Source organism: Pipistrellus hanaki, assembly GCF_964339955.1.
Source record: "Pipistrellus hanaki genome assembly, chromosome: 17".
Classification (NCBI taxonomy): domain Eukaryota; kingdom Metazoa; phylum Chordata; class Mammalia; order Chiroptera; family Vespertilionidae; genus Pipistrellus; species Pipistrellus hanaki.
Genome location: NC_140519.1, coordinates 7,797,889 through 7,823,423, shown reverse-complemented (window position 1 = coordinate 7,823,423; position 25,535 = coordinate 7,797,889). Strand labels below are relative to the sequence as shown.

At 39.8% G+C, this 25,535-nt stretch overlaps 1 protein-coding gene across 1 annotated transcript in view; it reads left to right on the top strand.

The window, feature by feature from the left end:
* PRKDC (protein kinase, DNA-activated, catalytic subunit) overlaps positions 1 to 25,535 on the top strand; it is a 181,611-nt gene that overhangs the window by 4,415 nt on the left and 151,661 nt on the right. Inside the window, exons 4-21 of the mRNA XM_084864319.1 lie at positions 381 to 455; positions 1,178 to 1,286; positions 1,926 to 2,038; positions 2,125 to 2,224; positions 4,534 to 4,589; positions 4,683 to 4,713; positions 5,489 to 5,646; positions 11,083 to 11,229; positions 12,996 to 13,160; positions 13,635 to 13,803; positions 14,450 to 14,499; positions 15,122 to 15,247; positions 17,363 to 17,515; positions 19,231 to 19,346; positions 19,671 to 19,830; positions 21,288 to 21,374; positions 22,032 to 22,151; positions 22,571 to 22,730. Of these exons, the coding sequence (XP_084720445.1) occupies positions 381 to 455; positions 1,178 to 1,286; positions 1,926 to 2,038; positions 2,125 to 2,224; positions 4,534 to 4,589; positions 4,683 to 4,713; positions 5,489 to 5,646; positions 11,083 to 11,229; positions 12,996 to 13,160; positions 13,635 to 13,803; positions 14,450 to 14,499; positions 15,122 to 15,247; positions 17,363 to 17,515; positions 19,231 to 19,346; positions 19,671 to 19,830; positions 21,288 to 21,374; positions 22,032 to 22,151; positions 22,571 to 22,730 (2,095 nt within the window). The remainder of the gene's footprint in view (positions 1 to 380; positions 456 to 1,177; positions 1,287 to 1,925; positions 2,039 to 2,124; positions 2,225 to 4,533; positions 4,590 to 4,682; positions 4,714 to 5,488; positions 5,647 to 11,082; positions 11,230 to 12,995; positions 13,161 to 13,634; positions 13,804 to 14,449; positions 14,500 to 15,121; positions 15,248 to 17,362; positions 17,516 to 19,230; positions 19,347 to 19,670; positions 19,831 to 21,287; positions 21,375 to 22,031; positions 22,152 to 22,570; positions 22,731 to 25,535) is intronic.

The window sequence follows — 25,535 nt, the reverse complement described above, 5'->3', positions numbered from 1 at the left end:
TATATACGCTAATGTTATTTTATTTTATTATTTTTTAAAATATATTTTATTGATTTTTTACAGAGAGGAAGGGAGAGAGACAGAGAGCTAGAAATGTTGATGAGAGAGAAACATCGACCAGCTGCCTCCTGCACACCCCCTACCGAGGATGTGCCCGCAACCAATGTACATGCCCTTGACCGGAATCGAACCTGGGACCTTTCAGTCCGCAGACCGAAGCTCTACCACTGAGCCAAACCGGCTTCGGCGATATATACGCTAATGTTATTTTTAACAGCTAAATAATAAATTGTGTTATGACACATATTGGTATTACTCTTCTCAGAGATGTAGTCTTATATCTTAATGATTTTTTTGGTATATCTCCTTTTAAAACCTAGAACACTTGTACCAGTGTTTATACAAAGGATAAAGCTGCTAAGTGTAAGATTCCAGCCCTAGAACTTCTTATTAAGGTAATTTTATATTTCTAAGTACATGCATTCTATATTAAACATATAACTTAAGAAACTGAAAATTGGAATTTTGGGATAGAGATATTGGAAGACAGGCTCAAATGACATTGCTATGTGGGTAAAATGCACATTTTCCAGTCATCACCCAACAGTACTTTCATATTTTTTTTTTCAGACTCTCTGGGTAGCAAAAGAAGTATTTGGGGTTTAGAGGAGAATGGAGGGGAAAAGTAACTAAGACATTTACTGCTCCTCCACTACGACCATTACCCTTTCTCTTAAAATTACTAAGAATTCCAAAAATATATCTCATTGTATCTTTGAGTTTTCTCCTAGAACCTTGCCATGAGAATGGGTCTGTGTATTGTATTTAAGTAGTCACTGGGACTCTCTCTCACTTGTTTCTCTCTCTTAGATGGTTCTCTCTTTTTGCATCTCTATTTGGCCCTTGTTTGTCCTTACATGCCTCCAAGAGAATGGTTTTAGTCATGTTCCTGGTTTCTGGGACAGTAAAATTAAGTTTACACCTTATTCCCCTTTGTAACCCCCATCTGTTCTTATATCACCTCTTTAGCCTCTACCTAGCAAATAATCAGAGAGGCCAAGCACAAATCCCCTAGAGACACATGATTCTGCAACTTTGCTGTATACATACTGACTTAGGTAGTTGATGCCTTTTCATTATTTTCCTCTTGAGCCAATATTTATTTGTATTGTTTTAGTTACTTCAGACTTTGAGAAGTTCTAGACTCATGGATGAATTTAGAGTTGGGGAATTATTTAGCAAATTCTATGGAGAACTTGCATTGAAAACAAAAATACCAGATACAGGTGAGATGCATTTAAATGTTATTTTAAAAAGTTAACATTAAAAATTATTAGTATAAAACTTAGGTTTGTTTCTGTCAGGGTATTTATGTTTTATAGACGAATCCTTTCTTGCTGAAAATAAACCAAAATGAAAACATACAAAAGCAATATGTAAAGACTTCTTATAAAAATTTTAATCTTTTTTTAAATTTTTTAAAATTTTTTATTGATTTTGTATAGAGAGGAAGGGAGAGAGATAGAGAGCTAGAAACATCGATGAGAGAGAGTCATCGATCAGCCGCCTCCTGCACACCCCCTACCGGGGGATATGCCCGCAACCAAGGTACATGCCCTTGACCGGAATCGAACCCGGGGCCCCTCAGTCCCCAAGCCGACGCTCTATCCACTGAGCCAAACCGGTCCCGGCAAAATTTTAATCTTTATAAAATGATTTCTTTAAATATAAATCTCACAAAATATGTCAGATGTAATTTGTTGATACTAGGTTTGCATAAAAATTATCAGGAAATATTCTTGTACATAAAACTAGATTTTTGTATGTTTTGCTTTGAACTAAACATCCTCTCATTTTCTTGTAAATTTTTGTTATTTATCTAAATGTTATTTTAGACCTTTATTTACCTAAAATTTATTTTTCAGTTTTAGAAAAAATATATGAGCTCTTAGGAGTATTAGGGGAAGTTCATCCTACTGAGATGATAAATAATTCAGAGAACCTGTTCCGGGCTTTTCTGGGTGAGCTTAAGACCCAGGTATGTAAACTTTATGATATTCTGCTTCCATAGATTCAGTTGTATTTTTCTTTTTTAATGGTATCTTCTTAAAACTTTCCTTTTAGATGACATCAACAGTAAGAGAGCCCAAACTACCTGTTGTAGCAGGATGTTTGAAGGGATTGTCATCACTTATGTGCAACTTCACTAAATCCATGGAAGAAGGTATTGCTTGACTTCACTTGATTCTTTCTTTATTCAGAAATTGTAGATCTAGCCGAAACCGGTTTGGCTCATTGGATAGAGCGTCGGTCTGCGGACTGAAAGGTCCTGGGTTCGATTCCTGTCAAGGGCATGTACCTTGGTTGCGGGCACATCCCCAGTAAGGGAGTGTGCAAGATGCAGCTGATCGATGATTTTCTCTCATCGATGTTTCTAACTCTGTATCTCTCTCTCTTCCTCTCTGTGAAAAATCAATAAAATATATTTGAAAAAGAAAAAAAAGAAATTGTAGATCTAAAATAAATTGCCCATTTATTTTTTGAACTTTTAAACCAATTTCGGATTCACATGCAGTTGTGAAAAATGATACAGAGAGATTATGTATGTTCTTCATCCAGTTTTGGCAAGTGATGCTATTGAATAAAAGAGTAATATGCAAATTGACCGTCAGTCCAAGACACAAGATGGCCACCCCATGTGGTCAAAGATGGTTACCCCCATGTGGAAACAAGATGGCCTGCAGGGGAGGGCAGCTGTGGGCAGTTAGGGGTGGCTAGGCTGGCAGAGAAGGGCAGTTGGGGCAGACCAGGCCAGCAAGGAAGGGCAGTTTGGGAGGAAGGACCAGGCCTGCAGGGGAGGACATTTGGGGCAGGGACCCAGGCCTACAGGGGAGGGCAGTTGGGGAGGGGTCAGGCCTGCAGGAGAGGGCAGTTGGGGACAACCAGGCCAGCTCAACAAGGGCAGCTTCAATTGAGGATGCTTGTAGAGGAAGCAGTCCACGAGAAAGGAGAGATGGGCACAGGTGAGTGGACAGGGGAAGCAAAGCCTGGGAGAAGGCATGGAGCTGAGGGGCGTTCATTCCCACTACTGACAGCTCAGGCCCTTGAATCCCTGGGCTCCACTATGTTCACAAAGCTCACTCATTCTAGACCAGCGGTGCACTGACAAGTGCCTGCTGCCCTGTGTCTGCTCACTTCTGTGTTCACTGTCCCTTTCTATTGAATGACCTTTTCCCCAACTAGTATACCTGTTCTTTTAGGTCCAACTCAGGTGCTATTTCGCCTATAAAGCCTGTCTTGAATACTCACTGCCAGAAGAAATCTTTCCTTGTTTTGTATGCCAAAGTACCTTTTTTTGTATGTCTTTCATGGCATTATCCTCCAAACATGCCTCTTCTGACCCCTTCATCCTCTGTCACATCTGGGCTGTGTTTTCAAATACATCAATCCTGGCAATCAAAGCACACAATTCTTGAACCTTTGCTGTTTGCAATTCATGGTTACAGGAGCAGAGAACTCAGTGATGAATAAAGCATGATTTCTGCACAGCTGCAGGGACTACCCTTGGGAGACAGTTATATAAATAACTGTGATGTCAATCAGGCCAGGGTTAGAGCCTCGGAATATAATTGGTTGACTGTTTTATCTTCCTTTTTAGATAATATGTTTACTATTAAGGTCAAAGATCATATTTTCATTACTATAACTTCCATAATTAGTTGGCTTATACTATGTGTAGAATAAGTGCTTGGGAATATTGGGAAAATAATGTGTTTGGCCTTCTTTAATTTTCCAAACATCTCTAAAAGAAAATATATAGTGACCCTTTTTACAGATTAGAACACTGAAATGCAGAGATTACCTAACAGTTTGCAAGTAAGTTGAATCATATACTTATATCTTTATTATTCCAGGTTTTCTTCTTACTTTACTGAAATGATAATTGTGCAGCAGTAATACTAACTTGCATCTCTCTAGCTGAATTTAATGATAGAATGTAGGAAGCGGTTATAGGGTTAAACTTTTGACTGACCTGCTGGCAAAGTCGCAAACCAGTCCCAGCTTGGAGGGCACAGTCCTCTAAGCATAATTAAGCTTGATTTTGTAACTGCTCCCTACATCTTCCCTGGGTAGCTAGAGGGCTGTGGGAGAGGCAGCAAGTGCTGCCAAAACAAGTGAAACTGACAAGAACATTGTAAACTACCTTGTTTACCCGGACCATAAAATAAAGCATCAGCTTTGCAGTCGGTATCTGTTCTGTGGCCTCAGCCAAGCACAGAAGATTTACCTAGACCCAGGTTTTTCTCTTTGTCTATCGTTTCTCCAGCCCCCTCCCCTTGCCCCAGGCTGGCGGAACCCTTGGCTGTGCTGGGGTGGCACAATAGAAGTTGTTATTCCTGAATTCACAGGAGACTGCTGTGGTTAATATAGAGTCAAGCTCTCTGAAATACAGTTGTTAATTGTAAAGTCATTTGTGAGGTTTGTCAGATGATAATGTTATGATTTATAACAGAGCTTCTTTTCTTCCCGCAGATCCTCAGACTTCAAGGGAGATTTTTGATTTTGCATTAAAGGCAATTCATCCTCAGGTGAAGATTAATATTATTTGAATTCTTTAACAGTTGAGACTTGTGGTTGTCAAACATTGATGGTAGTTTTTTCTTTTTCTTTTTTTTAAATAGGTTGATCTGAAGAGATATGCAGTGCCCTTAGGTAAGATTCTATATTTAATGAAATAGAATAATTTGTTATTAAATTAATGTCTTTAGTAAACTTACTTAAACTACAGATGGAAGTAAATGTGGCCCTAGGGCTGATGCCTGAATGCCCTGAGCCTGAGGCTGACATGCCATAGCAGTTGGTCTAAGGTCTGGTTGGCAAACTGCGGCTCATGAGCCACATGTGGTTCTTTGGCCCCTTGAGTGTGGCTCTTCCACAAAATACCACAGCATGGACGAGTCTATTTTGAAGAAGTGGCACTAGAAGAAGTGTAAGTTTAAAAAGTTTGGCTCTCAAAAGAAATTTCAGTCGTTGTACTGTTGATATTTGGCTCTGGTGACTAATGAGTTTGCCGACCACTGGTCTAAGGAAAAAGGAGAGGAGAGAAGTGGGGAGGGCAGAGAAGGAGAAGGTAGGAAACGAGAAGGAGGGGAGGTTTTGGGGGACATTGTGTTTACCACAAATTTTGGTTGAGATCGTCACACCTAGATTACATGATTTAAAAAAATTACTTTAGAGCATAATTTTGGGGATACAGATGGTTTGCTCCTACTTCTGAGCTTTGGGGGTAATTGGCAAAATCATGGACCTGTTGATTCAAGTGGAGGTTAGTGGCATTTGAACTCTGATCAGGACCTTACGGCATTATAGTGTAATGATACGGGGTCTTCATGGATAGTTTCAATTTTGACATGTACCGAAGTCTTCTTGGTTCTTTGTTGTGCATCCTGTGGTCTTATTTTAAATACAATGGTATTTCCATTTGCAGCTGGCTTATACTTATTTACCCTGCACGCATCTCAATTTAGCACCTGCCTTCTGGACAACTACGTTTCTTTATTTGAAGTAATGTCAAAATGGTGTAGCCACACAAACGTAGAATTGAAAAAAGCTGCACATTCAGCTCTGGACTCTTTTCTGAAACAGGTACTAAAATTTATCTCTCATTTAAACATATTTTTTTTCTATGCAAAAAAATTAAATTTCCATCTTGTGTATAACGCATTTGAAAAATAAGTATAAGTTGCCGAAACCGGTTTGGCTCAGTGGTAGAGCTTCGGTCTGCGGACTGAAAGGTCCCAGGTTCGATTCCGGTTAAGGGCATGTACATTGGTTGTGGGCACATCCCCGGTAGGGGGTGTGCAAGAGGCCTCTGGTCGATGTTTCTCTCTCATTGACGTTTCTAGCTCTCTATCTCTCTCCCTTCCTCTCTGTAAAAAATCAATAAAATATATTTTAAAAAAAAGAAAAAGAAGTACAAGTTGATTCATTAGCTTCTGTAGTATTTAAAGGAAACAAAGTTTGGTTATTAATCAGTCATCTAGATAGCAGCAGGATTGGAAGAAAGCTAGGAAGATACCAGATGTGATCAGGGCCTCAGAGTCAAGATTCTTCAGCAGTGGTGGTGAGGAGGAGAAGGAAAGAATGACTAGGATATCTGGCCTTGTTTGAGCCAGAGAGATCCAGGTGGGGATGAGGAAACACATCTCCCTAGAGGTGAGGGTCAGCTGTTAGATAAGGTGCTTGTGTTTGTGTTACCTCAAGAACAGGGTGAGCCCATTTGCCCTTGGGTGTTTCCCGCCTATTGATTTCAGAGAGAGGGTGAGAGAGAAACATTCACAGGGAGAAACATCGATCAGCTGCTCCTGAGCGCCTCTGATCAGGGATTGAACCCACAACCCGGGCATGTGCCCTGACTGGGAATTGAATCGGCAACCTCTTGGTTGGATTGATGTTCAACCACTGAGCCACACCAGCTAGGCTGGCGTTTTCCATCTAGATAGAATGTGGTTGAGCCTGCAAGTTTAGAAACGTCTCAGTTGGCTCAAGAAAATGTGCTTGGGATTGCGGTTTAGAGCAGTGGCTGCTAACCTTTTGGACCTCACGGACCACCAGTGGTCCTCGGATCACCGGTTGGCGACCGCTGGTTTAGAGCATGTAAAGGTGTCTGGGAATACCTGCTGTTCAGCCTGGCTGTTACGGAATTAGATTTCTTAGGTTGGCTCTGAAGAAAAAGTGAAGGGTCACAATAAAAGTTTTGTTGGGAGCCATGTTGTAAGTGGTAGTTAAATTTGAATGTTGTAAGTGGTGGTTAAATTCACATGAGGACCAATTTGAACTTTGGCACAGAGTTTTTCATTGTAGGGATATATCATGGCTTGTTTATGGATATTACATGGTTTCCAGTTTGGAGCTGTTTTAAATAAAATAGCAAAGAACACTTGTGACCAAGTATTTTTGTGGACATATGTTTTCATTTCTCTTGAGCTGCTGTGTCATATGGTTTTTCTTATAAACTTGGTAAGAAACTCCTGAACTTGTCTCCAAGCTGGTTGCACCATTTTACATTCTCACCAGCAATGCATGATAGTTTCAATCACCCCACATCTTTATAAACATCTGGCATTGTAGGTCTTTTTAATTTTAGCCCTTTTAAAAAAAATTTATTGTTCAGGATATTTTACATGTCTTCCACTTTTCCCAGCCATTTGCATATTAGCTCATTATTATATAGGGTTATATATATATGAGCCAAAATATTTTTACCTGTTCTCTACTATTTGATAATTATTTCAAAGTTTTTGCTACTATAAATAAAACTTTTGGATAAGAATGCATAAGAAATATGTTCGTTGAAAGTACAAAAAACTTAGAAAAATTTTAAATTCATAAACAGTATATTCATAAAATGAAAAAGGGTTTTTTATAGGCATATAATGCTTTTATTTTAATTTTTTAAAATAAATCTTTGTTGTTGGAAGTATTAAATGTGTCTCTTTTTTCCTCCATTGACCTCTTCTAGCCTGCCCTCTGCCCCAGGCCTTTACCGCCCCAGTGTCTGAGTCCATGGGTTATGCATATGTGCATATACGTTCTTTGGTTGATCTCTTCTCAGCCACTACCCCCCACCTTCCTTCTGAGATTCCGCATTCTATTTTATACTTCTATGTCTCTGGATTTATTTATTTATTTATTTATTTATTTTTTAAATCAATCTTTATTGTTCATATTATTACAAAGGTTCCTCATTTCTTCCCCCTCCACCAGGTTCCCACCCCACCCTCTGCCCCCTCCCCATCCCCCATTGTCCTCATCCATAGGTGCACAGTTTATGTTCAGTCTCTTCCTCCCTCCCTTTCCCCGATAGTAAATCCCTTTTCAGATAGTAAATCTGTTACTTAGCATTTTCTCATATCAATAATACCTCCACATGCCCAATGATACACTTCACACAAAAGACATTTTCAAATAGGTCAACCAGCCTCATCCAGGCCCCACCCAAGGCACTCACAGATCAACACCCCAGCGCTATACTAACTCAACACATCCAGATCTAAGCCTTCATCACTTGATTCAGCAGACCCTCAAGTTCCCGCAAAAGTTTCCAGCCATGTCTGAGAGGCAGCCGTGGGGCAGGGGCCGGTGAGGAGCGAGCTGTTTCGGGCCTGGCTGCTCCAGGCCTGGCCTCTGTTGCTCTGGTTCGTTCCACAACCAGCTGCTCCGGGTCTGGTCACTGCCGCTCCCGACCTAGTTGCTCTGGACTTGGCTGTTGCTGCTACAGGCCTGGCCGCACCCGACCCGGCTGCTCTGGGCCCGGTTGCTTCTCTGGATTTATTTTGTTCATCACTTTATTTTGTTCATTAGATTCCACATATGAGTGAGATCATGTGATACTTTAGTTATTAAGTAAGATGGCATTTGGCCCCAGCTTGTTTGGCTCTGTGGGTAGAGCTTCAACCTACTGACTGAAGGGTCCCAGGTTCGATTCTGGTCAAGGGCAGATGCCTGGGTTGTGGGCACGATTCCCACTAGGGGGTGGGCAGAAGGCAGCTGATCGGTGATTCTCTTATTGATTTCTCTCTTCTCTCTCTCTCCTCCCTTCCTCTCTGAAATCAATAAAAATATACTTGAAAAACAAAAGATGGTATTTGTTTACTTTTTGAGGAACGATATTCATGATATGTTTATGGAAAAAGAAATTAAGTAGTATGTGTGCTATACTTTCTTCCAAAATAAGTAGGGAATAAAGTGCCCTGAAGGACATATGCTAAGACCCGTGGGACTTTGTGTGGGATTGGGGCTTGGAAATGAAAGGTGGATATCCCTTTTCTGCCTTTGATAGTTTTCTAGAATTTAAAAGTTTTCAAGTTTTCATTCTTGACTTGGGAGCCTTTGTGCTGAAATTAGAATACTTTTTTGAACATTTATGGTCTTGCATTTAGGCTATTGTCAGTTGGGTAGATAGTGATGTACTTCTCAAAGTACTTTTTTCCCTTACCTTACCTAACTTATTTAAGTCTTGGTATTTTTCTGTTGAGTTTTAGGAAGAGTGGAAGAGAGAGGGAAAGACAGAGAGAAACATTGATGTGAGAGAAAGATGTTGATTGGTTGCCTCCTGTGTAAGCCCTGACCAAGGCTAGGCCAGGGAGGAGCCTGCAACCAAGGTACGTGCCCTTGACCAGAATCGAACCTGGGACACTTCAGTCCACAGGCCGACACTATCCACTGAACCAAACCGGCTAAGGCAAAAAATACATATTTCTTATTGATTTCAAGAGAGGAAGGGAGAGGGAGAGAGAGGTAGAAACATTAGTGATGAGAATCATTACTAGTAATCGGCTGCCTCCTGCACACCCCACGCTGGGGATTGAGCCTGTAACCTGGGCATGTGCCCTAACTGGGAATTGAACCATGACCTCCTGGTTCATAAGTCAATGCTCAAACAATGAGCTAAGCCAGTGGGCATAAAGACAATTTTTTCCATTGATTTTTAGAGAGAGTGGAAGAAAGAGGGAAGACAGAAATATATATTTTTTTAATTTTTTTTGTCCCCCTCCCTACCTCCCATAAATAACCTCCCTCCCATACATAACCTCCCTCCCCAGAGTTTTACGTATGTCCATTGGTTGTACTTATATGCATGTATACAAGTCCTTCGGTTGATCTGTTATCTCCCCCAGATCTCCCTCCCCTCCCCACTGTAATTTGACAGTCTGCTTGTTGCTTTACTGTCTCTATATCTTTTGGTTCATCAGTTTATAATGTTCTTTATTATCCATAAATGAGTGAGGTCATGTGGTGTTTCTCTTTCATTGATTGGCTTATTTCACTCAGCATGATGCTCTCCAATTCCATCCAGGTTGCTGCAAATGAAGAGAATTCCTTCTTTTTTTATGGCAGCATAGTATTCCATTGTGTAGATGTACCATAGTTTTTTGATCCAATCATCTGCTGACGGGCACCTAGGTTGTTTCCAAATTCTGGCTATTGTAGATTGTGCTGCTATGAACATAGGGGTGCATATATCCTTTTTGATTGGTGTTTCTAGTTTCTTGGGATATATTCCTAGGAGTGGGGTTACTGGGTCAAATGGGAGTTTCATTTTCAGTTTTTTGAGGAAACTCCACACTGTTCTCCACAGTGGTTGCACCAGTCTGCATTCCCACCAGCAGTGCACGAGGGTTCCTTTTTCTCCACAACCTCGCCAACACTTGTCGTTTGTTGATTTCTTGATGTTGTCCATTCTGACAGGTGTGAGATGGTACCGCATTGTTGTTTTGATTTGCATCTCTCAGATAATTAGTGACTGAGCATGTTTTCATGTGCCTTTTGGCCTTCTGTCTTCTTTTGAAAATATTCTATTTAGGTCCATTGCCCATTTCTTAATTGGATCATTCATCTTCCTTTTATTTAGTTGTATGAAGACAGAAATATTGATGTGAGAGAAGCACATTGATTGGTTGCCTCTTGCACAAGCCCTAACCAGGGTCCTAGGCTGGGTAGGAACCTGCAGCTGAGGTATGTGCCCTTGGCCAGAATCGAACCTGGGCCCCTTTGGGACGCAGGCTGACGCTCTATCCACTCAGCCAAACCAGCTAGGGCAGTTTTAGCTTATTTTTTTGGTAAAATGAGATGCCTTGTCTTTCTGATTCTTAGTTCTAAACTTTATTTTGAGTTGCTGATTTCTGAACTTGCTGGCCATTGGGCATGTACAAATCTGTGTTGATTGTCCTATGTTCCATAGATGAGCTCTAAACATGATTTCTGCCTCACTAGAAAGCCTTAATTCAAAACTTGTTTCTTTTGTGCATACATCTTCCAACATTTCTTTGGTCTCTTTCAGTTCCATTCTCTTGGAAAAATACATTACATATAACAAAGCTTTGTTTAAGGGAGTGTCTTTTCTGAACTTGATGGAGACGAAGCAAATTGAATCAGTGATTCTTTATGAGTAAAAGGGGTTGTATGGGACTATAACACACTAATTATTTCTACTTAACCAATTCTAGCCTTTCTCATTTGTATAGATTATATTGTTTTGCCTTTTTATATTTTTAAAAAGTAAATATTATGCAATTGCAGGTTTCTTTTCTGGTGGCAAAAGATGCAGAAATGCATAAAAGTAAGCTGCAGTACTTTATGGAACAATTCTATGGAATCATCAGGAACATGGATTCAAGCAGCAAGGATTTATCCATTGCGATTCGTGGATATGGACTTTTTGCAGGAGTATGGATCATTATTTTTCTCTTAACATTTTAGTTTTATTGGGAGTGTTTAAAGAAATATAATTTATTGCATTTTTAAAGTATGTTATATTTTAGATAATTTTGTTATTTGCTTTACTGTTAACTTTTAAAAAATATTTTTATTGATTTTAGAAAGGGGTGGGGGAGAGAGAGAGAAATAGAAATATCAGTGATGAGAGAGAATCACACCTCCTGCACAACTGACACTAGGTATTGAGCCCACAACCTGAGCCTGAAACCATGACTTTCTGGCCCATAGGTCAATGCTTCACCACCGAGCTACGCAGGCCGGGCACTATTATTTTTTCAGTGGCTACTATGTATGAAGATTCTGTATGTTATCTCACATCCTCATAACTCCCCTCCAAGCTTTTAGGAGTATTATTTCACTTTACAGGTGGGTAACTTACTGAAGGACATAGAGTTGATAAGTGACAAAACCAAGACATCAATTTTAGGTGTGAAAACTAGAAACGGCATGTGTTTTTTCACTGTGCTATGCTGCCTCTTATTTATGAAGTAAAATTGTAGTTGATGGTACTCAACATTATAAAAATAGAAATTCTAATGACAGAAGGAGTTATATCTTCACTAATAAAAGAGTAACATGCAAGTTGATCATACCTTTGCTACACCCATCAGCCAATCAGGAGCAGGTATGCAAATTAACCCAACAAAGATGGCGGTTTAATGTGCATATGCAGGTGCTGAACTGGGGCAGGACACTTGTGTCATCGTTTTCTGCTCCGACCCAGCCGCTCTGGGCAGCATGGGAAGGCGGAAAGGCGGCTCTGCCTGGAGCAAAGGCAGTGCCGGCAGCCAGGGGAAGGAAGGCCCATTCTTGGACGAATCTTCACGCCTCAGACCTCTAGTATAAGAATGACAGTAGCCATAGTTATTTCCCTCTAGTGGATCTCTGTGACTTCTCCTTTATGGAGAAAGTCACTTGCTGCCTCTCTTTCTACAGATTTATCCTTCAGCGTTTACTTTCTTGTTGCAGAGAATGAGAGGTCCTTTTTCAGCCTTCCACTGTTACTATTCATTTCATCCTGATACTTCCTCATTTGCTTCCATTTGTCTCTGTTAGCTCCTTTAAAAATATTTAGGGCAGAAGAAACTATATAAGAAGGCTCAGGTAAATGAGAGCATAGAATTTTGAACTGAACTTCCTGGTTTAATCAACTTCAACTTGTGCAATGTAGTTAGATATGTTCACAGTGTAACTAGAGCATGCTAGACAAGGAAGACAGGAGAGAGACTCTGAAAGAGAAACTACTGAGACCCTTCAGGAGGCTGGGCTAGATCTGAAGCCTAAAGAAGCCTTTGGAAAATCTAAAGCTGGGGAGTGGCATCATCAGACCTGTGAGTTGTAAAGATGGCGTACAGTGTTCAGTGTGGAGAGGTTGTGTATTCCAATTTGAATGTAGCTGTCGGTCTCTTCTGGGTGACTAGCCTCCTTGGGACTGGGACTGCATCTTTTTTTTCTTTTTTTTCTTTGATACCTACTATCGAAACGGTGTCTAGAATATAGTTGAAAATCTAGATGCTTTGTGTATGAAAAATTATTTAGAATGTATTTACAGATTATTCAAAACATTTTTGTAAGATATACTGTATTTTATATCTCTATTATCCTAAAAAGCTGTTTAATATTTAGTTTATAATCATGGTGCAGTAAGACATCTTAAATATCATTATTCTGATATTAATAAGATTGATAAAGATTTCTATTTACCTTTGCTAAAGCCTTGCAAGGTCATAAATGCAAAAGATGTTGACCTCATGTATGTAGAGCTCATTCAGCGCTGCAAGCAACTGTTCCTCACCCAGACGGACACTATTGAAGACCACATTTACCAAATGCCAAGCTTCCTCCAGTCTATTGCAAGTGTCTTGCTTTACCTGGACACAGTAAGTGGAATAATTAATTACAGTGAGCATAACTAATTTAATCTCAGTTCTTCAGTCACTTGGTGGAATTGTGTGAACAGGCCCCATTATGATCAGGGTGACATTTTTTAATTAGTATTTTGTGTCAGTGGAATTATAGTTATGAAACTTCACTTTTTGTTACCCATAGCAGGAAAAATTACTTGTTACTCTTTCTGCCTTTCTAAAAGGTTAATTAAGATGGAATTTCATCTTAAGTATAGATAGAATTCTTGGGATAGAATTTCATCTTAAGTATCATTCAGACAGTTTTTCTCTGATTTTTAAAAATGTAATTACAGTAGTGTTAAATTTATTGGTAGATGTAGATAACAAACCAGGGTTTTCATTGATCTAATAGTGTCTAATGGGTTGTAATTACTTTGAATATTTGTATTATTCCCATATTTATTCATTTCCTTTCCTAACTTTTAGTTTGCTACCCATTTCTGATAGGTCCCTGAGGTGTATACTTCAGTTCTGGAACATCTCCTGGTGATTCAGATAGACAGTTTTCCACAGTATAGTCCAAAAATGCAGTTGCTATGTTGTAAAGCCATAGTGAAAGTTTTCCTAGCCTTAGCAGAAAAAGGACCAGTTCACTGGAATTGCATTAATACTGTGGGTAAGTTGGAATTCACTTTTGTTTTCATGATAATGAACACTTACCATGTTTTATGATATAGATGAAGAACATCAGGTTCCCAAATTCTTTTGTATCTTTTGATGTCTCTTGGAGAACTCCATATATTTTGGTGGACCCAAATCTCCTTTTTCTATGCTTTTTTTGAATATTTTTTTTTCTCTTCCTTGTGCTTCTGAATCTGAATAGTACCCATTTTAAAATTAAAGATTTTAACAGACTTAGAGAAAAAAAATTGAGAAGTAAAGTTATGTTAAAAAAAAGAATGACTATCATGCCGAGACCGGTTTGGCTCAATGGATAGAGCGTCGGCTTGGGGACTGAAGGGTCCCGGGTTCAATTCCGGTCAAGGGCATGTACCTTGGTTGTGGGCATATATCCCCAGTAGGAGGTGTCCAAGGGGCAGCTGATTGATGACTCTCTCTCATCGATGTTTCTATAACTCTCTCTCTCCCTCCCTCTCTGAACAAAATCAATAAAAAAAAATATAAAAATAAATAAATAAAAATAAAAGGAGAAATCTCCTTTATTAAAAAGAAAAAGAAGAAAAAGAATGACTATCATTTTTGTTGTTTGGTTGTATTTTTCATTGTTTACTTCAGTTTTGTTTTCGTTTTATTTTTTTCAGTGCATCAGAGTTTAATCAGAATATGTTCTAAAGCAGTGATCCTTCAAAAGGTAAATTCTGAATCTAATGTTTTGAAAATTAGTCCTTCATCACTGAAAGTTAGAAATGTTTCTGGACTTTGTAGTCTGTAATACATAAAAGTGGCCCTTTTTTGTTATTAGCCATGCTGTACAATTTGGAAAGTTAGGATCAATAGCTCTATATATTTTTTCAGGTGAATAAACTGAAGTTATGAAGTTCCTTAAACATATATTTATTGGTATACACAACTTTTTACAAAAAGGGAATGTTTTTTTTTTCTCTTGAAATTTTAGGACAATATACTTAGGTGTTATTATGGAACACATCTTACTTGACTTGAAGTTACAGGAAATAGGATGAGATGAGAGATAGGTCTGTATAAGAAAGTGAGGTAAATGCCTTATAACACATCCCATCGATATTGTTTTTGAAATATTAGCACATCACTATTTTAGTCCCAATGAGAAGAATCCTATTTTCAGCTTGCCTTTTTGTTACGCTTTCATAATTTATTATCTTCTTCAATCCTACTATAGTAGGAGACTTACAGTCTGATTTAGCTTAGAAAATCCTGAAGATCAGGAAGTTCTGGCAGCAGTGCTTATTTTGTGACTTCATTGGTAAGTATCAGTGTGATATCTTCCTCTCCAGGGTGCTGAGTCTGAATTGGAAGACCATCGTGCATCAGGAGAAGTTAGAACTGGCAAATGGAAAGTACCCACATACAAAGACTATTTGGATCTTTTTAGAAATCTTCTGAACTGTGACCAAATAATGGTAAAAATGACAACTTTAGTCAAAAATACCCTTGTTCCTCTTTATTATGTGCATAATTTATACACTTAAGAATTATTTATTTCAGAATTCTATTTTTTCTGACTTTTAGTCGTTTATTTAAAAAGTACTACAAGTAACAAAAAATCAAAACAGTAAGTTAGGATAAAATGAAACTAGAAAAAGGTAAATTAAAAGAAACAAAATTATTGGTGGTCAGTGCAGTGGAAGAATATTTCAGTGGGAAAAAAAGTGATTAGAAGCTTTTAATCTCTCTGCAAATTAAAGGCCAAAGGAAGAGATGGAAGCTGCCGTTGCTTCCAGGGTCGAGTAGTAAGAGAGGGAGGAAATACCCAATGTGACTATCCCCCCCTAGTTTCTCTGGTGAGACAGGGCTCTCCTTTGGAGTTTTGGGTGCCTGGTTAGCCTCCGCTGCCATTGCCACCACCACCACAGCAGGATTGCCTGGAAGCTGAAGGCATTAGAGAATAAAAACAGGCTTTCCTCCTCATAAAAAAAGGAGCTAAATTCTAGAGAACTCATTTAAAATTAATTACTGTTTTAGCTTTAAGTATTAGTGTAATATAGTTGATGCTGTTTTTTGTTTCTTCTAATTCAACCAAAAATACAATGAGCTATTCTCTTATTTATTTTAAATATGAAGATAAATCCAATTGACCTAATAGGTATGGAGGTGATTGGTGCACAGCTATTATTTATATCATCTATGATTAGAGTAATACCTCTGCTTAATATATTTCTAACAGATGTTTTTTTTTTGTTGTTGTTGTTGTTTTTTTACCTTTATTTTTTTTATTATTATTATTTTTTTAATCAATCTTTATTGTTCATATTATTACAAAGGTTCCTCATTTCTTCCCCCCTCCACCAGGTTCCCACCCCACCCTCTGCCCCCTCCCCATCCCCCATTGTCCTCATCCATAGGTGCGCAGTTTATGTTCAGTCTCTTCCTCCCTCCCTTTCCCCGATAGTAAATCCCTTTTCAGATAGTAAATCTGTTACTTAGCATTTTCTCATATCAATAATACCTCCACATGCCCAATGATACACTTCACACAAAAGACATTTTCAAATAGGTCAACCAGCCTCATCCAGGCCCCACCCAAGGCACTCACAGATCAACACCCCAGCGCTATACTAACTCAACACATCCAGATCTAAGCCTTCATCACTTGATTCAGCAGACCCTCGAGTTCCCGCAAAAGTTTCCAGCCATGTCTGAGAGGCAGCCGTGGGCAGGTACAGGCGAGGAGCGAGCTGTTTCGGGCCTGGCTGCTCTGGGCCTGGCCTCTGTTGCTCTGGTTCGTTCCACAACCAGCTGCTCCGGGTCTGGTCACTGCCGCTCCCGACCTAGTTGCTCTGGACTTGGCTGTTGCTGCTACAGGCCTGGTCTAACAGATGTTTTAAAGCCAGGTTCTGGCCACCATTTTAACAGACTGCAAAGCATTAACAGAAATAACCATTTTTGGCAGTAGATGATTTCTATCCTGTGACAGATCTCAGGAGTTTTTAGTTGTTTTCTAATTGAGGTAAAATAGCAGTGTTAGTAATTTTACCTAACACATTTTTTTCTTATATGATGTTAGTCTTATATTTTGAGGTTAAGTTTCATAGAATATTTGACTGAGTCTTTATTCAGTAGTTGGCCTATATTTTTGAAATGGAAGAATAGTTTTCACTTTTAGAGAAATGATAGATGATGCTTTTAAATCCATTCTGAGGATAGATATACATTTAGATACATGTATATGTGTATATACATATGTTATGTGTATAATATACAAGTGTATACACACAAACACAAAAATTAATTGGGGGAAATGCTTTGTTAAGGATTGGCCTGAATCTTATTTATTACTATGTACCTAGTATTTGCTACATGACTGTATAATATTATTATCTGATCAAAATGATATTATCCTAATAATTTACGAAGGTGTCTACAATTTGAGCTTGTAAACTTCCAGATAAGTCTGTTACAGTTTATACAGCATTTTCCATAATACCTAAAATGCATGTACATATATATTTTAATGCATATTTAGTACTAATATTGATGCTTTTGTGGACAAAATTTTGTTTATAATTTTTTTAAAGGATTCTGTGTTAGCAGATGAAGCATTTTTCTTTGTGAATTCCTCCCTTCAAAGACTGAATCGCTTGCTATATGATGAATTTGTAAAATCTGTTTTGAAGATTATTGACAAATTGGATCTTACACTAAAAAAACAGAATGTTGGAGAACAAGAGGTTAGAATTTTTGTTACTAATAATTTCACTTCGTTTTTATACCAACTTCCTTTGTAGGTATAGCATATTTGTAGAGTATATAGGAAATTGGTTTCTTCCACATCTGTATATATAAAAGCCCTATATGCAAGTTGCCCCCTTGGAAGTTCTACCAGGAGACCAGGAGTTCAATCACTCACTATGACGTGCATTGACCACCAGGGGGTGGCACAGAGCAAAAGAAGGCCCAGGCCAGCAGGCAGCTGGCAGCCAGCAGTCAGCAATCTGCAGCCAGGGAAGGAAGGCCCCCGTCAGCAGTCAGAAGGCCCTTATCGGCCCTGATCACTGGCCAGGTCTAGGGACCCCACCCATGCATGTATTTCTTGCACCAGGCCTCTAGTTAATATATGTTGTTGGTACTTTTGTATTGCCTAATGTGTAGTAAATGTTACCACTAGATTTTTCAAAAGTGAGTAATTTATGTGTTTAATATGTTAAAAGATTTTTTGTATGAAACATTGGGTATTTGGCTTGTTATATTATTTGTTCCTTAGCAGTAGTAACATGTCAAATCCTATTTTGTGCAGAGGTGACTTTGTAGTAGGATAAGGAAACCTGGTATTCCTCTTTCTTATAGTTAAGGAAACTCTAAATCCAGGTGCACAGTATTAAATGTGTTCTTAAGATAGTAGGATATAGACCAGAGTCAGGAAAGGACTGTTGTCTATACCCAGTTTTCATGGCTTTCGACTGTTAGCTGGAAGTTGCTCTGCTCTTATTTGAGGAGTTTTAGCAACAAAACACTATAGTGGGCCTAGTGATTTTTTTTTAATAAAATAAATTATGCTTGTTAGAGTTAGTGCCTATGTGTGATGCTTCAAGTTATAAGATAATGCAGAGAATAATAAAGCAGAAAAAGGCCATTTGTCACATTGGCTTAATAGTGCTGGTAATTTTCACATTTTTATGCTGGTTGATGGGAACACCAATGTGTGCTTTATTGCTTTTTTTTTTTTTTTTAAAGTATATTTTATTGATTTTTTACAGAGAGGAAGAGAGAGGGGTAGAGAGTTAGAAACATCAATGAGAGAGAATCATCGATCAGCTGCCTCTTGCACACCCCCTACAGGGTATGTGCCCACAACCAACGTATATGCCATTGACGGGAATCGAACCCGAGACCTTTCAGTCCCCAGACCGACGCTCTATCCACTGAGCCAAATCGGTTTTGGCATTTATTGCTTTTTATGCTTTGTGTATGTCTGAAATTATTTCAGCCTGAATTTGATAACACAAATCCATTGTGTAACTTAATAGGAAGTTACTATTACTTAATACTCTTAATTATTCCTGTTTCTCAGTTTGAAACTTCCGAGTCAGTCATTATTGATGCTTTCTATAAACTTTAAGTTTGGAAATTCTACCTCTGTCATGGCATCATTGCTAGCTCCTTTAACAAATGATACTCCTCCCTTTGTATTTTTGTATCCGTATCAATTTTTATCACCTTATTTTATCACTTCCCATATAGCCTTTTAAAAGAAAAGATGTAGTGTTTTCTGTGAGTTCCATCATTTTTCTCAAATTGTAAGCTTTGAGGATTCATCTGTACTTTTCTCACTTTTGCATTCCTTCCTTATACCATCAGACCTTGACAGTGAGGTCAGTTGGTCAGTTATATGTTGAATGAATGTGTGATTGACTGGTATAATGTTTGTTTTGGTACAATTTTTAAGGATGAAAATGAATCCGCTGGTGTTTGGGTGATTCCGACTTCAGATCCAGCAGCTAATTTGTATCCTGCTAAACCTAAAGATTTTTCAGCTTTCATTAACCTGGTGGAATTTTGCAGGTATTTTTTTTTTTTTTTTAATTCTGATTATTTAAGAGAGAAAATTGTCAGTTATTGGCTATAATATAGGAAAAATTCTTATATAGCTATAAGATAAAATGGAAAAGACATCTAAATTGCTTCTATAAATTGTTAAAATATTCTAAATGTACTATTTTATATTTAAAACACTTTTAAGTAGGAAACAAAAAGGATTGTAGATATACCTAAAAATATTCTATAATGGAATTGTAGACCTTATAATTATGTGCCTTATAATTTCAAAGCAGAATAAAAATAGTAAGACAAACATTTCTGCATTAAGGTTTTAATTTGTTTTTACAGAGAGATTCTTCCTGAGAAACATGTAGAATTTTTTGAGCCCTGGCTATACTCATTTGCATATGAATTAATATGTCATTGTACTCGGTCGCCACTTATTAGTGGTTTCTACAAGTTGCTTTCTATTGCTGTGAGTAATGCGAAGAAAATAAAGTATTTTGAGGTAAGTGTTTTTGCAGGATATTGAATATGCCTGTATTTTTTTAAATTAGATAGCATGTGTCTATATAAATATTATAAAAATATGAGATTGTAGCATATTGCACTTTAAAATCTAATTTTTAAAAAATATTTTTTTATTGTTTTTTTACAGAGAGGAAGAGAGAGGGATAGAGAGTTAGAAACATGGATGAGAGAGAATCATCGATCAGCTGCCTCTTGCATACCCCCCACTGGGGATGGGCCCGCAACCAAGGTACATGCCCTTGACCGGAATCAAACCCGGGACGCTTCAGTCCGCAGGCCGACACTCTATCCACTGAGCCAAACTTGTTTTGGCTAAAATCTAAGTATATTATCTGTATTTTTAGAAACTAATGTGAGTGGCAATTGGATGACACTTATAAAAGTTAACTAATAGTATTTTCTGTTCTGATTTACAAGCACCTGGCTAATTGTGTTAGATTAACAGACGTCCTTTTTATGAAGATTTTTAAATCTTATTTTAATGTTTTGTGTGTTTTTTTGTTGTTGTTTGTTTTTTCCCCCCGAGAGAGAAATGAAGAGAAAGAGAGAAAAATAAAACACATTGATGTGAGAGAGAAACATCAATTGGTTGTTTCCCGCACACACCCCTACTGGGGATTGAATCCACAACCTGGGCATGTGCCTAGGAATCAATCAATGACCTTTTAGGAAGACGTTCAACCAATTGAGCCACACGGGTTAGAGCATAACAGGTTTTTTTTGTTTTGTTTTTTAAGTGTATTTTTATAGATTTTAGAGAAAGGGAGAAGGAGAGAGAGAAAAACATCAATGATCAGAGAGATTCATTGATCAGCTAGCTGCCTCCTGCACACTTCCTACTGGGAATCGAGCCCAAAGTCCAGGCATGTGCCCTGATCTGGAATCAAACTATGAGCTCCTGATTCATAGGTTGACGCTAAACCTCCGAGCCACACCAGCTGGACCATAACAGAGATTCTTAAAGTGTGGGCCTACGCCAGCCAACCCAGTATTACTGGGACATCTCATGCCCTCTCCAGGCTTACGGGAAACTCTCAGTGCAGTGCTCAGCATTTTGTGCTAACAGACCATTCAGGTGGCCACTCAAGTGGTTAGTGAAGTTTGAGTATAATTGGGTTAGTGCACCTAAGGCTTAAGTCATTCATGAGTACTGTGATTGGCTAATTATAGGATGAGCAGGTCTCATTGCTCATAAGTGTATGTGTTGGAAGATGGGGAAAGGGAAATGGACCTAGCCAAGCCTGTGGCTCTTGACCAGCCATCCACCTCCCATTCATGCCGTTTTTCACTGGCCTTCGCCTGCGCATCTGCATGGAACCTTGGCAAAGTGAATATGAGTTCACCTCTCAGAAGAAGGGAGGGGAATTACTGGGCTCAGGACACAGAAATATCTGCTTATTTTTCACTGTACTAATTTACTGTTTTATTCAACAGGGAGTTGGTCCTAAGAGTCAGAAACAGTCTCCTGAGAACCCAGAAAAGTATTCTTGCTTTGCTTTATTTTCAAAATTTGGTAAAGAGGTAATTTTAAAATGATTTACCCAGTGGGTTTTTTAAAAATGGGTTTTTAAAAGATGAATGTATGTTTAAAAAAATGTTAGTGTTCATAAATGATCTAATTACTTAAAAATTGGTTTGTTTTATTCAGATCCAGATTAAAGGATTAAGAAACACTAACAGGGCAAACCATTGTGCTTCAAAAGTCCCTTGAGTTTTCTTAAAATAATTTGTGTGATGGAAACTCAAAATTAATAGATTCTTTAGCTTTTGCATGTAATGGGATTTAATTACTTCAAATAAACTTTTCCTAGAGATCAGTCTTTAGTTTGAAAATGAACATGGCCATGTCAAAGCCTGCATTATCATTTTTCATGTTTGAGAATAGGTAACTTTTTTAGTTGATTTCAAAGCATAGGTTCTATTCGGGTGTACAGCATTGTCTTTCTTTTCTTTTTAAAAAATCTTTATTGTTGAAAGTATTACATAGGTTCTCCTTTCCCCCCCATTAACTTCTTCCAACAGCACTCATCCCCCCCACCCACCCCAGGCCCATATATGCATAGCCCCATTCTCTGTGTCCATGGGTTATGCATATATGATTACAAGTTAATTGGTTAATCCCTTCCCACCCAACCTCCTCTGCCTTCCCTCTGAGGTTTTATCTTCTTTCTTTTTAAGGTATCAGTTAAAATGAAGCAATACAAAGATGAACTTTTGGCCTCCTGTTTGACCTTCATTCTATCCCTGCCACATAACATCATCGAACTTGATGTTAGAGCCTACGTTCCCGCATTGCAGGTAGATCATTCATTGTCTTGAGCAAATCAATTTCCTATACATAATGAATTCTTAGAAAACATGGAAATATCCAGGTCTTTTCATGGCAGTCACAGGAGATGCTTGCTAATAGACACCCCTGGTTTTTAAGTTCGACTTACGCTACTTAGTAGTTTTGGGACTTGGGACACTTGTCTCGTCCTCTCTGAGCTTCCCTTATAGGTCAATATGTTGAAAGTCTGCAGCTTGTCACCAACCATATAGACTAGTGGTGCCAGGTTTTCTAATAATGACCTGGGGTCTCACATTCTTTCCTCCAGCAGGATCTCACATTCTGACTGTAGAAAGGCTTATTTATTAGAAACCATAATTGGTGGTGTTTTTTTCTTTAAATCTTAAATTATTGCGTCTCAGTTTACCATGTTTGTATTAACATATAGATGGCTTTTAAACTGGGCCTGAGCTACCCCCCCCTGGCAGAAGCAGGCCTGCGTGCCCTAGAAGAATGGTCGGCTTACATCAGTAAACAAGTAATTCAGCCCTATTATAAGGACATTCTCCCTAGTCTGGATGGGTATTTGAAAACTTCAGCCTTACAAGGTAAGGTTTAAGAGAATTATGTGTATCAAATAAGAGGGCAATGTAATAATTATAATAGGACTACATTTGTAGTTTTGCAACTTCTGAAATATGAACCTAACATATTCAAAATATATTTGATTGGTATTTTTGTAATCTCTCCATTTTAGTAAAATCGGGACATGTGAAATATAACTGAGGCATTAGACTTATTTTCATTTTATTCACTTATATTCTGCTAAGGGCAAGAACTTACCTTAAATATCTTGAACTCCTTATAGCATTTGGTTCACTTCCTTATAAAAAGCTAGAGGCCTGATGCATGAAATTCGTGCAAGGGGCTTGGCCCTCACAGCCTCAGTGGCTTGCCTCGGACCTCACAGCTGCAGCATCTTGCCTTGGTCCTTGCAGCCATGGCTTCGTCCAGAAGGTTGTGAAGAAGGAAGTTGGGAAGGTTGTTTGGCTGTCTGGTCTAATTAGCATATTATGCTTTTTTTATTATAGACTAGAGGCCCAGTGCATGAAATTTGTGCACAGGGGCTGGGGAGTCCCCTCAGCCCAGCCTGCACTCTCTTCAATCTGGGACCCCTTGGATATGGGGCTTAAACCAGCAGTTGGACATCTCTCTCACAATCCTGGACCGCTGGCTCCTAATCACTCGCCTGCCTGACTGCCTGGTCACCCCTAATTGCCCCCATCAGCCTGGTTGCCCCTAACTGCCCAACCACTGCTGGCCAGGTCACCCACAACTGCCCCCTCCCTGCTGGCCTGGTCATTCCTAACTGCCTTCCTGCTCTGCCGGCCTGGTACCCCTTACCTCCCCTCTGCCAGTCTGGTTGCTCCTAACTGCCTCCCCATGCCAGACTGGTCTCCCCCAACTATCTGGCCTAGTCATCCTTCACTGCCCCCCCTGTCAGCCTAATCGCCCCCAACTGCCCCCTCTGCTGGCCTGGTTGCCTTCAACTGCCCACCCCCAGCTGCCAGGTTGCCTCTTACTGCCCTCTCCTGCCAGCCTGGTCGTCCCTAACTGCACCCCCCCCCCCCCCCCGTTGGCCTGGTAGCCCCCAACTGTCCCCCCTTCTGCCGGCCTGGTCGCCCCTCACATCCCCCTCCCCCCTGCCCGCCTGGTTGCCCCAAGCAGCCTACTGTTCAGTAGTTCTCTTGTTCTTCACTAACCCCCTGCCAGCCTGGGGGATTAGTGAAGGACGACCAAACGACTGACAGGGAAAATACAAGCTTAACCTAGAAAATTATATTTTCTGAAATATCTAGAAAGCAAGGAATTGTTTGGAGAATGATGGGAATATGTCACAGATAAAATTTGGGCTAATTTGGGCATCAAAATAAATCATTTTATAAAGAGATTATATTCCATTGACTCAAATAGAAAATACTCAATTCAACAAACTTGAAAGTCTTTTAGCGTTTAAAACCACACCAATCAAAAAAAAAAAAGTGAAAACCACCCATCTGTTATTTCAGAGTTCTGTAAGTCAGAAGTCTAGGTGGTCCTCTACTTAGTTTGATCATTTCATTGAGGTATTGGCCATGCTGGGCTCTTAACTGGGAACTCTGGGGAAGGATTTTCTTTCAGTCTTATTCAGGTTGTTGACAGGATCTGAGATTCTTATTTCCTCGCTGGCTGATTGTTAGGGCTGATCAGGTCCTGGAGGCCTCTCTCTGGTCCTTGCTTATGGCTCCCGCCATTTTCACATCCAGCAAATCTTTCTGGCTTCCTCTTCTATTAGCTGGAGAAGACTGTGATTAAATTAGGCCTACCTTGTCAATCTTTTGTTATATAAGAGAACACAATTATGGGAATAACAGCAGGGGAAGGTCATAGGCTATCTTACAATTCTGCCTATCACACATACTTTTAAAGTACCTAAAACCAGCCTGGCTGGCATGGCTCAGAGACTGAACATTGACCTATGAACCAGGAGGTCATGGTTTGATTCCTGGTCAGGGCACATGCCAGGGTTGTGGGCTCATCCCCCAGTGTGGGGCATGCAGGAGGCAGTCGATCAATGATTCTCTTTTATCACTGATGTTTCTATCTATCTCTCTAGACATCCTTCTGGACAAAGCCATGGTGGCGGGGGTGAGGCAGAGGCAGGCTGGCGGAGGGGCAGGGGGCAGTTGGGGGTGAGAATGCTGGCACGGGGGGCACTTAGGGGTGATAAAGCTGGCAGGGAAGGGCAGTTGGGGGTGATTAGGTCAGTGGGGGCAGTTGACAATAAGCAGGCCGGTGGGGGGGCAGTCGGGGGCGATCAGGCCAGGAGGGGGGACAGTTAGGGGTGATCAGGCCATAAGGGGGGGGGCGCAGTTGTGGGCAGTCAGGCCGGCAGGTAGAATGGTTAGGGGTGATCAGGCAGGCAGGTGAGCGGTTAGGAGCCAGCAGTCCCAGATTGTGAGGTCCCTGTGAGATCGGGCCTAAACCAGCAGTCGGATATCTTTCAAAGGGGCCCAGATTGGAGAGGGTGCAGGCTGGGTTGAGGGACACCCTCCCTCCATGCATGAATTTTGTGCACTAGGCCACTAGTCTCTCTATATAAGAGCCTAAGCTACCAGTCGACTGTTTGAGCGCTGTGCTGTGCACTGACCACCAGGGGGCAGATGCTGAATGCAGGAGCTGCCTCCTGGTAGTGTGCTCCCACAGTGGGAGTGCCACTCAGCTGATGGGGAGGAGTGGGACTGGGATGAGCGGGGCCGGGTGAGTGGGAGCAGCTCCTGCCTGGCCACCTGCCACTTCGTGCACTACTACATCCCTTGGGGGGTGTTGGATGCCGGTTTTAGCCTGATCCCTGCAGGTCACGCCAAGGGACC